At 39.9% G+C, this 13,640-nt stretch overlaps 1 protein-coding gene across 2 annotated transcripts in view; it reads left to right on the top strand.

Moving 5' to 3' along the window:
* The window catches only part of cpne5a (copine Va), a 107,998-nt gene that overhangs the window by 78,311 nt on the left and 16,047 nt on the right, over positions 1 to 13,640 (top strand). For both annotated transcript variants that reach the window (XM_049582116.1, XM_049582117.1), the window contains 2 exons: positions 8,726 to 8,772; positions 11,565 to 11,746. In XM_049582116.1, coding sequence (XP_049438073.1) covers positions 8,726 to 8,772; positions 11,565 to 11,746 — 229 coding nt within the window. The remainder of the gene's footprint in view (positions 1 to 8,725; positions 8,773 to 11,564; positions 11,747 to 13,640) is intronic.

The raw sequence follows: 13,640 nt of genomic DNA, 5'->3' as shown, positions 1-13,640 counted from the left end.
CAGTTTGTGTCTCAAAGGGCTTCACAACAGCAACATTATGAAAATAAACCCCACCCCCATAACCTTAACCCTTCAACTGAGGTGGAGAAAAACTCACAAATCCTCATTAGAAACAAAGAGATTTGCCCCAGTGAGATGGTCAGATGTGCAGTGGGTGCTGAAAATGGGCTAATGAAGATTAATTGTGCGTTTCATCTCATCACACGATGTTTGCTGGTTTGATTTGCGAGATAACATTTAAGGAAACAGCTCACATTGTCACCAAGATTACAACAAAAATTAGATGTCAGCTATTTGAGCAAATATATACTCCGACAAATCACTAATACATAAACACATTTTTTACTGTAATCTAACTCTGACATGCTCCAAAAAAAGATCTTACTTTAATTTGAAATTGATGTGCAATGGGAAAGTTTCTGCTCATTTACAGATGTTTCTACACAATCACAAGTTGCAAAACATTTTTGAATCAGACTCAGATTAAATTCTATTCTACAACATTTGCAATTTACGGGCTCTGGCATAGTCAGTGTTTGTCCAATGGATCGCTTGGTTTTGATTTGGCATCTGTACTGCAGTCGCTGGGTGAAAGAGATGGCTTTTTTCAAATCATGCAAATGTATAAAAAGCAACTGGAAGGAAAAAAAAGAAGATGAACCAGAATGTCTGCCAACCCTGCCTTTCATAGAGATGATGAGAAATATGAGCAGAAGCCTGCATCAGGCTTATACATCTGATCCAAAGACCCAAATTTGATCTTTTAGAGTTCTGCTATTGATTCCTCCCCTTTCATAAATGTTTGCTTTACCGCTCCCTTTCTAACAGGTGATAACTAACATGATGCATTTTAGATGACTTTTCTGAAGCGGAGGGTAAAAAAGCAATTTCGCCTCCAGACACACTATCACATCCTGACTGGTTTCACAGTGAATTGGTTTTTCATAAATTTTCATTAATGTTCAATTGGGGCAGAGATATAGTCAAACAGAGGTAATTAAAGTCCAAAAGCCACATGCTGCTCTGATTCTGAGAGGCTAATGAAAGATTTATATTCTTTTCATCGCATGTTGAAATGTTTCTTTTTAAATTAAATCTGCAGTGAGATCGGCCGTGTAATGGCTCGTGTGGAGTCTCTGTTGTGTGGAGATCTTATTAAGGTTTAATAGTTTCATCCCAAAATATCTTGTTGTCCTGAAATGGGAGAAAGTGATGCGTTTTTGTTTTTTTTTTCTCATTTCATTTAGCTTTGCTCTGTGGTCAGACTGCAGATATGTGGTGTTTTTACGGGAGAACACCATTTTCTTTCTTTGTCTTATTTTACTTCCCTTTTATGTTCACTGATACTTGTGCATAGAGAGATATTTTTTGGCCTTCCCTCTTCTGCCACTTTATATTTTAATGCATGCGTGGTGGTTTGTTATCTATTCACTTTGCAGAAATACAGGAAAGTTATGTATTGTTGTATTGATGATAAAAGATTCGAGGTGTTGTGCTGCGTTGGCGTCTCATTCTGACATCAGGCCACCGCTGATCGTGTTCATGTTTGAGTTTACCGCGAAGCAGAGGCAGAACACTTCACTTTAAATTTATGTATGGCACAATTGTGTTCAGTTTTGTCCGGGGAATTTGTAGCAACTAGAAACTGTCATGACAGTTTTCTGCTATCTGAGTCTTGCTGCTGTAGACCTGCCTGACCTTTCTTTTACTTTGTGCTAAAGCCACATTTACTGCCACACACTAAATATCCAAGGGCGTAATTTCCAGTTGGAATGGATGAACATGTCAACCTTCCTTTTCAAAATCCCACTCTCATCCCCACTTCTATAGTTTCAGGTTTCCTTCTAAAATCTCTCTGAGCATTGTTTTCTTACTGTCCACCCACCTTAGTCTAGACGAGAGCAGATCTGAGTCGCTAAAAACATTCACACAGGCTGCCTTACCTTGTTGTTGGTGGTTGTTTTGGTTGTATGCAGCCTTGAGAGGAAAACCTGCAGACTTTGCTCAGGCCTGGAATAACTTCTTTTCACATTGTTTTAGTTTTGCAGGTTTAAGTGGAAATAGACCATTTTTTTGCTTTAACTTATTGTTTACAAGTAAATGTTGATGGTACAGTGTAATCGCTATAGATATATAAATACTATATTGATTGCAATACTTTATCGATTGCAATGGAAAAATTGTGATTGTATAATATGTGCATCATATGTTAAATATACATTCAAGCATTCAAGTGCAGTGTAAATAGAAATAAATTAGAACACAAAAAAATAATATTGCACTGTTGAATAGTTAGTTGCACCAGTTATTGTAATATTGACCAACCAGTGTTCAGATTGGTTTTCTCTAAGACTTGCTTTTAAAATGCCATTCTTTCTGCCATTAGATACAGCCTCCTGGGAAAATGAAGGCTTAAACGAAGTCTGTCAACCATGGCTAACCAAAACAGGAAGAGGCATTTGTTTGGTAGCCTCGGCCACCAGTGTGTGAATGTGTGTGCAAATAGGTGAATATGACTCGTAGTGTAAAGAGCGCTTTGAGTGGTCAGATGACTAGGAAGGCACTATACAAGTGCGGGTCTATTTACCATTTACTAGTTTTCCTCTGTAGCTATTAGTAGCTATTAGGGGTGGTAATCACAAGAGGATCAATAAAACGATTATCTATCATCACGATACTTTAGTCATGATACAACATTATCGCGATTTTAAATATGTGGCAATATGCTAAGTATTGTGGTAAAATATATTGCAATATATTGTGATTTATTACCTTTTATTCAACTGTAAATAATGTCCCCAAGGGAAAACTTTGTCTGTTTTATCTAATAGAATAAAGTTTTCACTCTGTTCATCTCACTCCAGCCTTTTTTTTTTTTTTTAGATTAAAAAGGCAATAAATTATATTATTCTTGTAGGCTACCATAAGTTTAATATTTATTTCTCATATTAATAATTTATATAATAAAAAAATTGACACACAAACACACAAAAATATTGCGAAACTATGCTGTATCATTTTTTCCCCCACCCATAATAGCCATCGGCACTTACCAAAGAGTATCAGTATAAGTTCTTTGCAGTTACTATCCCCAGAAATGGTCGATGGTGGGACAACTGAAGTAACTGTGGAATTTGAGGGGGAATGAGTGGGGACGGCATCCCACCTTGTTAGCAAAATCACCAAAATGCATCGCACTAATTAATCTGCCATCCCTCTCCATCCCCTGGTTCTGAAACCAGACGCCATCCGATCCAGACCCAGACCTATAATTTATTGATAATTACTAAATGTTTACAGAGTGTTTTTATTTTAACCAGTGCAGCATTTGTAGCACTTGCTTAGTGAACCACAGACCAATAGCATGCGTGAAATCTTCTTGTGATGCTACTCAGCCAATCAGATCTGTGCATTCTGATGAGCGCTGGCCCAAGGGAGAAGTTTGCAATCTATTCATTTTAACCCAAACCACGATTTTATTCCAAACCTTAACCAAGAAATCCCTTTCTGGCAGAAAGCCCTGAAGCAAACGTCCACCAACAGCTGAGCATTGCAGCTCGAGTGAGATACACACACAGGGGAGACAAGACGAGAGGCAGCAGTTGCAGAAATAACCGAGTCAGAGAAAAGTAATTTCACTTGTTTTGAAGAGAGAAAAGTAGATAATGAAAACAGAGATTTTAATCAGCAGTGAATAAACTCATACATGATCAAAACCAGCATGTCTCATCATTTGTAATGAGACCATAGTGATTAGTAACAGTGACATTTTTTAGAGACACTACAAGACAAAGCACAGAGCATATTTTGAGTAAACACACCCACTCAAATCCAAGGTTAGGGCACAAAAATATTTTGTATGGCACTGAATCACTGAATACAAACGCAAGTTAAACATCAGACTGTTAAAAATTAACAAAACGCCTACTGGTGAAAACTGTGGTAGTTTCTAGGTTCAGAGGAAAATGGAGAAAATGGAGAGTGATCCGGTTGTTACTGTGACAGCAGCATCAACAATAATACCACTTGAAAACACTGGGATTGTCTGTTTCTACTTTGAATAAGATCATTTAATCTGTATTTTAGTTTCAGATAAGGCAGTGAAGCACAGTGCTTTGGTGGTAAGCATTAATATCAGGAAGTATCAGGTCTCCATCAATGAAACTAAAAATAACTTTGAGTAAGGTTATTGCACGAATAGTGCAACAGTTTACATAGCTCTACTGTCTTCTATACTATATATTTTTTTTTTTAAAAAATACATATAATGAAGGGAAAAAACAATCAAAGTTACTCCCTTGTGTATATCTGCCTGCATTTCATACACAAGGAAAACACTGTGCCAATCTGCTCACTGATGTAGTTTGAGTTGGCCAATTTACAGCACATGCTGATGAGACTGTCAGTATACTGTAGCTGTTTTCTTTGTCAGACTGTTTTACATTACATACAATATCCCAGCCATCCCAGGCTGCCAAGACTGCAGGGATTTCACATTACAAAGCCTCCTGCCATATGGTGTTTGTCTAACTGGAAGGAGAAAGTCAATATGACACCGATACATTTGTACCTATTTTAAACTATTGCAGTAATTCAAGGTGATGGGCACACTGGCTGAGGAGCTGTCATTTTAGCTGAGAACAAAACTGAGAGAGGAGGAGATGCTGAGCGAGTTAGTGAAGACTTGAAAGAACAGAATGACGCCCATAGGGAGTTGTTGGACTGCATGTTCTGAAGGATTTGTCCTGAATCGGGTTGTGAGAGGTCAAGTTCTGGTGTCAGATTTATGATCTCCTGATAAAATGTAGGAACAGATGATGGGACATTAATTTGTCCAGAGAGCAATACTTCACTCAGAGAAAAGTCTGAAAGTTGAAAGATGAGTGAATTGCCCGTTCTCAAGGACTATAGATTTGAGGATAGCAGGGATAAAAATCCTAACCCCGGACCAGCCACTGGTGCTAGACCCAGAAAACAGACAATAAAGCAGCACCAGTCAACCTCAATCCACATTGATTTTTTAGTCTCAAAATAATTTGTGAGCTCAGCTCTTAAACAAAGCCTCACTGTGTGTCACAAGTGAAATAAAAAAACAAGTAGTAAAAGCCAAACCATTCAGCTGAACACAGACGTATGTGTGATGGGAGATGTAACTCTTCCTGCAGCACGCTGCAGACAGACAGCAGAAAATATTGATCCCCAGAGGACCATGTGTCCATGGTCTGTTGGCCTGTTTGTTTCACTGTATTTTTCTCTAATAGAAAAGGGCACTACTGAGAATGCCCTGATTTCCCTTGATGTTCAGCCAGTGAGTCCTCATGGAAAAATACCGTAGAGAGTGGGATAGACGATTAGTAGGATTGAGATAACCTCACCTCTAACCTCAGTCCAAACCCTATGGTCCTAAGAGGGAGACAATTGATATCTACCTCGTGTACGGTGCAGCAGTTACACAAAAGCTCAGAGAGGTTTGATATTTTTCCCTTAAAACTGGTCATATAGTCTACAGATATAGATACATAATATGAAATTAAGAATCCCATTACCAGACAAGGACTTTGGTCTTGGGTCATTCTGCAAAACTCTGCAAAAAGAAGGCTATAGTGTATAAACTAAGGTTATTTTGGTCAGTGGTTGTCGAGTTATTGATTAATTGACTAATTGTTGTAGCACAATGCAGTGGTTAGCATTTTCACCACACAGAAAGAGGGTTCCTGGTTTGAACCTGGGGTGGGGAGCCCTTCTGTATGGAGCTGGCATATTGATTGGTGACTCTAAATTGCCCGTAGGTGTGAATGGTTGTCTGTCTCTATGTGTCAGTCCTGTGATAGTCTGGCGACCTGTCCAGGGTGTACCCCGCCTTTCGCCTAATGTCAGCTGGGATAGGCTCCAGCCCCCCGCGACCCCCAACATGATAAGCAGTTATAGAAAATGAATGTTCCAGCATCAGTTTAAGTACTTTTATTGTAAATTTATACACTCTATTTACTGTTTGCAGGGCTCAACACTAACTTTTAAAAGTGGTTGGTTTTGGTTACTGAAACTGAAACTGAAATAGGGTTGCTGTTTTTTGTCCCTTTATATTTTGAGTAATTAAGACACTAAGCAGTTAAATGTCAGCATAATAATGAAAATGTGACATAAAATAATGTTTAAAAGCTAAACTACATTGTCTGCAGAGAGCAGCAGAGATTCAGCCAGTGACTTTGAAATCAAATCATACTTTTGTTCTTAGCCTTGTGTTGATCTTATATCAACCAATTTGTTGTTACTTGTAAAGAATGGTCACATGTGAGGTAGCCATGGACTGTAAAGATAATGGATGTAGCTACTGTGACATAGCTATATCTATTCTAAAAAATTTAAGCCTTGAGTTTGGCATTTCAGCTGTCGTCATCTTTGTGTTTTGGAGCCAGAAGTGACCATATTAGGGCGAGAGACTGGCACGTTAGTGAAGTGAAGGATAGATCTGACTAAGAAGCCATGGATACTATCGACAGACAGCGCATTACTTAAAGCAGTTTGCCCTTAATTATGCTTAACTTTAAGCCTTGATAAAATGTAAACAGATGGGTAATATAAAAATTCATCCCCCGTACAGTTGTCAGTGTGGGGGGGGATTAGCTAAAGAGACCAAAACCTGTGCAAAGCTGTAAACATGTTTATTTCTGCAGTAAATTTTGGCATCTTGACATGAGGGTCTATGGGGATAGACTGGCTTCTGGAGCCAGCCTCAAGTAGCTATTTGAGGAACTGCAGTTTTTGTCACTTCCGTGTTGGCTTCATTTTTCAGGCCTGGGAGTTGCCACTTAAAGGTATCTTAGTATTTTAATAAAATAGTAATTATAGAAATAAACAGTTAAACATGGCAATTATTTACATATTTCTTCATGAAACAAAATAGACCAGTCTTTGCCTGAATGGTTGCTCAGAAGTAGAGAGGCACAGAAATCATGATAATGAAAAACTAAGATCGGATGTTAATCTCCAAAGTTTTACTGTAAATTGACCTCATATGTCACAGAGCAAACATTTCCTACATGTAAGCAAATGAGATTTAATATAATTTGAATGCTGTGTGGTGGACTAGACATGCAGTACATTTATTACAGCCTAACTTGACTGAAATATTGAATATGACAGGGTTGGTATGATGCTGTCTCTGTGGGAGATGACAGCACCATCAGGTTAACGATCACTCAGCAGGCTGTTCTGGAATCTGACAGCTGATGGCAAGCATCCCAAAACAACATAATGTCATCAACAACAAACAAACATCATCTTGTTTACTTAGTAAGCCTCTCGAACACCCACTCCAGGCTAGGTTCATTTACTGTTACTTGTCAGTCACACCAAATCAGATCTGTTTGTTATTTCAAGATCCAGCTGATGAGGTCAGGATGTAAAGGGTTCCCCACTGTCCAAATATAATAAACAGTATTAAGTTTCAGTAATGGACCACCATTTATTGCAGAGTGTAGCAGCAGAGGATGAACTTCCAGGTAATGCCCTGATGATCGACTGTAATTGGCAGTTTGACTGAGAGTACCCGTGTGGCCATTTCTGCTGTCCTGTGTTCTGCCTCAACACTAACTTCCCACCTTGCTTCTCCAGCCGAACATTCAAAACTAACCATAGAAATCAGCAGAGACTTTCAAATTGAGGCAGCAAGCACTTGTAACAATTCCCCTTTGTCAGCTGAGCGGTCCAGCTCAATGCTGATTAATGAGCTGGGGTCAGAGTCTCCCGGGGAGGAAGCCGCCATTATCTCCGATGCTGCGCTTGTGGGAATTTCTGAATGGAGGTGAAGTCAGGAAAGGCAATCAGTGTTAATCACAATGAAAGAGCACACACTTTGATCTCAGCTCCCCTTCCTTTCTTCGTTTGTCTCACTGGGGAAAAAACCCAGCGGAGACTAGTTAGGCCATGTTTAGTTTCTTTTCAAGGTTTTGGCTATCATTACGGGCTCATGAATAAAACATGTCCAGTAGTTTTTGTGAGCCTGTTTTTTCCAGATTGATGCAGGGAATGGAAAAACTCAAATTTTCCGTTGATCATACAACAGCAACCATGTGAAGTGAAGACAATGACAGTGATTACAATGATAATAGAGATGATGATGTACCTATAATGAACAATAAGGTGCATGTACCATATACAGGATTGTGCAAATTATCTTATCAAAGTATATCTTGAAAAGTAGTGGTAACAGCAAGTGCAGAATTGAGATTGTTCTGTTTTTACAGCTCTTGTTTCTTGTTAATAGTCATATCTTTGCTCAGTGTGATGTTCAGTCAGACCATTAAGCCAGCTGCAGCAACTCATTATGTGACCATTTGTGAAATTACTCTGCCTTTATTAGTTTTTCTAGGTTTTTGTGTGATGTGTTTGTGATTTGACTCTGCCTCTGTGCTGTTAAATCTTTAAATAAAAAAAACAACAACAAAAAACGGTGCTTTGGATCCTGTTTGACCGTAAGCAAATTTAGCCTCTCTCTGTTTCATGAAATGGAATAATAAAAACCTGATTAGATCCCATGTTGCCCTGACAATAAAGGTGTATAATCCACACTGTTTCGGGTTTCATTTTGTTCCACCTCTTCCTCAGATGAGAGGTAGAGTGTGAGAGCACAGTGAAATCTGGCAGAGCCTCATTAAACTGCTGCGCTGAGTTTTCCTGCCTGGCTTTTGTTAACAGCATCCTTTCTCCCATTCATCTGTTTCAGGACTCAGATTCACTTCACAGTGGCCATTGATTTCACCGCATCAAATGGTGAGTGCTTTCACCACCATCACCCTGTTCTGCTTCCATTTCTCATCTGATGTATGACTATGGCATTTTTCATAAATCAGAGTGTCTGGAGTTTTCTCTGCTTGTAATGTTCTATCTTGTGCCTTGTAAAACTTTTTTTCATTGAAGTGTACACACAATAAACAAAGTCAAGTACATGCAATACATTTTAAAAAGAGGACAGGAGAGAAGACTTAAAAGAAGTTATTATAAACTAAATGCAGAAAAGTTGAAAAGGTATCTTGTCAGTTGTGGATTTAAGGGCACGGCATGCATAATACATACTATAGTTAAGATGATATGGTATGTTCATGGGGGTTGCAAATATAGAGATGCACACAAAGGATCAATGAAGTAATTGAGGTTAGATTTAAATTAATGGGAAGGAAATCTATCATTATAGGAGCTGTATATGACATTCAAAACACATTTATAGCCCTTATATCTTCTAATTCTGCAGCACAGAGACCCTTCATATTGCTGCCTTTGCTTTTTAATCTAGAACCAAACATTGGTGTCATCAAAATGTCACACTTGTCCCATCCTGACGGCTCACAATGTTTATACAGACATTGATTCAGTGCTGTCACTTCCCCTGCAGTTGTCTTAAAGACAAGAAACTCTGTTCCCCCATTCTGTGATAGTGCCATTAATACAGAACAGCTAGGTGGAATAGCAGTGCAACATTCCTGCCTGGAATGTTGGTCTAAAAGGAGCTTATGATTCAGACTCTGAGCTGGGATTGTTTGCGCATACTGTAGCTGTAAACATGGAGGTGGATGAGCTGGCAGCAAAGGGTACTAACAGAGAACAGTGCTGACAGACTTACCAGTGTTAACATGGGGGAGGGGACTGGAGTTTGGGCACTTGCTTCTGCAACAAAGTGTGCAGTTATCTGCTGTATGAGTGCAGTGCAGAGTGGTGGCGATGAGCTAGCACTGATGTACGTAGGGCCACACTGGCTACCAAAACGAAGAACAGAGAAGCTTGGATTACACGACACAGAGCGGGAGTGTGAACAAATAATTGTTTGCTGCTATACAGCTCCTTCAACAGTACAGACACTGATCAGCCAAAACATGAAAACCACTGGCAGGTGAAGTGAACAACATTGATCATTTCATCATTATGCAATGTTCTGCTGGGAAACCTTTGGTCCTTGCATCCATGTGGATGCCCTTTAGCACACTCCACCCACTTAAACATTGTCATAGACCAAGTACCCCAACTAATTGCAACAGTATCCCCAATGACAGTAGCCCCTCAGTAAGGCAATGCACTATGCCACGCCACAAACACTGCTCAGGAGTGGTCCAAGTAACTTGACAAGGCATCAATCTAGCGTTCAAATTCCCCAGATGCCAATCTAATCAAGCATCTGTTGGACAAACTGGTACCCCAGAGGTCCGTTGTCTGGGCCTTGACGGGTCAGGGCCAAGTCTGGTCTACGGTGGAGCCTCTGACCTGTCAAGGCATGGAGGCAGGACTTCTGGGGGTCTCCTGTGTTGTCTGGCACCAGGGCATTGTCAACAGATCCTTTGAGTCCTGTGGGTTGTGAGATAAGGTACCGGCATGTTCAGTGGATGTTCAATTGGATTGGGATCTGGGGAATTTGGAGGCCAGGTTGATTCCTTGAACTCTTAGTCACATACCCCAGGCCATTCCTGAGCAGTATTTGTGGTGTGACATGGTGCATTGTCCTGCCTGAGGGGGCGCACTTCCATCAGGGAGTGGAGTTGCCAGTGGCGGGTGTACTTGGTCTGTAATGTTGTTGGGGTGGGTGAATAAAAGGTTCCTCAGAAGAGCATTGCACTGTAACGAAATGATCAATGTTATTCACTTTACCAGCCAGTGGTGTCAGTGTTTTGGCTGATCGGTGTATATATATTTATATATAACAAATATGTGTTATCAGTTCAGCTACCCAACACTATATTAAGTAGTTACAGTACAAGTCAATCAATCAATCAATCAATCAATTAATTTTATTTATAAAGCCCAATATCACAAATCACAATTTGCCTCACAGGGCTTTACAGCATACGACATCCCTCTGTCCTTAGGATCCTCACAGTGGATAAGGGAAAACTCCCCAAAAAAACCCCTGTAACGCTGGAAGAAAGTAGCTCCATCTGCCAACATGACGCTTACACATTAATGAATCAATAATTGCAATCATATGATATACTGTATATTATTCTGTAGTGAACCATTCTGCATAATGAGTTCACCTTGTTTTTGTTCTTTAAGTTTATTTTGATGCTATTACTTTTGTAGTTTTACTTCAGGAACATTTTGAATGCAGGACTTTTACTTGTAACCGAGTATTTCTACACTGTGGTGTCGCTACTTTTATTGAAGTAAAAAATCTAAATACGTCTTCCACTGCTGCAAATAGTCAATTCATGGTTTCCATGTACACTGAATATTTCAGTGAGATAATTTTAAAGGTAGTTTATTCTCTCTGCTCTCACTGAACTGCCTGTAATGTTTTGACTGTTACTGATTCATGTCAGCATAAAAGAGAATCCTGGAAACTCATGTCTACCCAGAAATGTTAAAAATGTCGCTGTAACCTTCAAAAACATGAACAGGAAATTATAAACATTGAATTCTAGCATCGCTAATAACCCAGATAGTCACATCGAGCCCCACATCTGATTCAAAACATCCAATTTAGTCTCAGCTCACTCGTGTTGCTGCAGTAGCTGCTGTCAGTTCAGCCTCAGTCTGATGGTTTGCATCACTGACTCTGACTTCTCTTGTCTTGGAAGGAAATCCGTCCCAGTCCACTTCACTGCACTACATGAACCCGTACCAGATGAATGCCTATGCCATGGCCCTGAAGGCCGTGGGAGAGATCATCCAGGACTATGACAGTGATAAGATGTTCCCTGCCCTGGGATTCGGTGCTAAGCTGCCCCCTGATGGGAGGGTCTCCCACGAGTTCCCCCTTGTGAGTAAACTACGGGATTATATCAGAACCTAGGGTTGTAATTCAGCATCAGTATTGTTCACAAAGTTAATTAGACTCCATGTGAAAATGAATTTGCCCTCCCAGTGGAGCTTATCTTTGAGCTGGAGCACTCTCTCCAACATGTATGGATGAATGTGTTTTCATGTGCAATATGGATGTGTGCATTTTCAGATGAATGCTGCTACACCTTTGACATGCATAATTCAGAGTGAATTTCAATTTACCTTTTATAGTGCAAATGAGGTTCTTTAAGGCTGAAGGATTCTTAAATCAATTTGGCTTCTCTCTGCCAGCTAATGTGCTCTGGCTGCTACATAGTACTGCCTAATGAGGAGTCTGTCTACTGGGTAACGTCTGCATCACTCCATGTTTCCATTAAAATTTGCAAATTAAGACTCATCTCACCATATAATTGAAGCCTCATTCTTTCATGCACTAGTCTTGTGAGTGGGTTTAAAAGTAAAGTTAGAGTCCTTGGAGAAATATTTGTTATATACAGTATGTTTGGTTAGAGTTTTGCCTTGCAGCTAAGGAAGCTAAAGTTTGACAAGCACATCTCTGGGTGCAGAGAATTTTATCAAAATGTCATTTAGCCCTTTGAGAGTAACCACACTGCTCCATCTTTTATGGCAAAGAAGCACTGCTACATAGACCTCTGTGGATTGCTAGATATAAGTCTACTAATATGTAAACTCCTGATCACAGCTGGGTGTGGTCAGGTGTGTTGTGTTGTAAATTGAGAACACAGCCAGCCGCTACATCCCAGTTGCATGTTTACATCCACTACAGAAACCCACAAGTATGTTTAGCCTAACTTAGCTTTGATGGAAAGCAGTCTGAAGCTGCTTTCACACTGCCGCAGGGTAAGCGCCCTGACAACTGCCTACCTGCAAGAGTGTTCCCCAAAAAAGTAAAGCATTTTTAAAAATGGCTGCTGCCGCTATGGTCCACAGCTGTGATACCAGGCAGGTGCTTTGTTAAAGACTGGCAGAACTAGCTTAGCTGCATATTGTAGCACAAAAACAGAAGTCCCTGCAATTACTTAAGATTACTACTTTCATACTTGGACAACGTACCAGTCATCTAAAGTCTGGTGGAAATGTTACACCAGGCCCAGTTTTTTGACTGATTGTCCTTTGCTAGCACCATGACTCCAGGTATTGGAACACCAACATTATCATCTCCTTGTCTTCTTTGTGCTTCTGTGATGTCGCTAATCATTTGGCCACCATGTTGGAAATCGCTTCCCTTCTGCTGCATTCTTGTCATTAAGATGACTAGAGGCAGCAAATTACTGTGAGGCAGTGTTAAAGCCCCTTAGCAGTTCTTTCACACTTAGTTCCCGCTAAGTTACTGGGATAACATTTCAGGCACCGCTAGTGATTTTCACTATTCACGTATGCACTACATTCAAAAACATTTCCATGTTGCACGTCTTCACACATGCTGTGGCAATGCTGCAATGGATGGAGCAAGGAGCAATCCAGCAGATGAGGGTAATGCAACACTTACAGCTGCCAACCGCTGTAAAACTCAAGAGAAAAAGCATTCAGGCTGGATGTGTACGTGGAGGAAGACGTCTCATTATTTTTAGGAACATGTTGGGGGAGGAGCTGTTTTTGTCCATTGCTAATGTTCTTGTAATGTATTTAATAATTAACAGTTTGCAATTTCATCATCTACATGAATCAGAAACACACATTTAATACATTAAGAGGAACATTAAAAGAATTTGTGAGACAGCTGCCTATCCATGTCATCCTCTGCACAGATTGAGAGGAGCTCCCTTGTGTCTGAATCTGTCAAGTTTCCAGCCATTCTTGTAAAAATGAGCTTGTTTGTAAACCAAAAAATGATATTGCTTGATTGTTAT

The sequence above is a fragment of the Epinephelus fuscoguttatus genome, linkage group LG7, assembly GCF_011397635.1.
Source record: "Epinephelus fuscoguttatus linkage group LG7, E.fuscoguttatus.final_Chr_v1".
Classification (NCBI taxonomy): Eukaryota; Metazoa; Chordata; class Actinopteri; order Perciformes; family Serranidae; genus Epinephelus; species Epinephelus fuscoguttatus.
The sequence above is the reverse complement of the archived record's forward strand: the minus strand, read 5'-3'. Positions and strand labels throughout refer to the sequence as shown.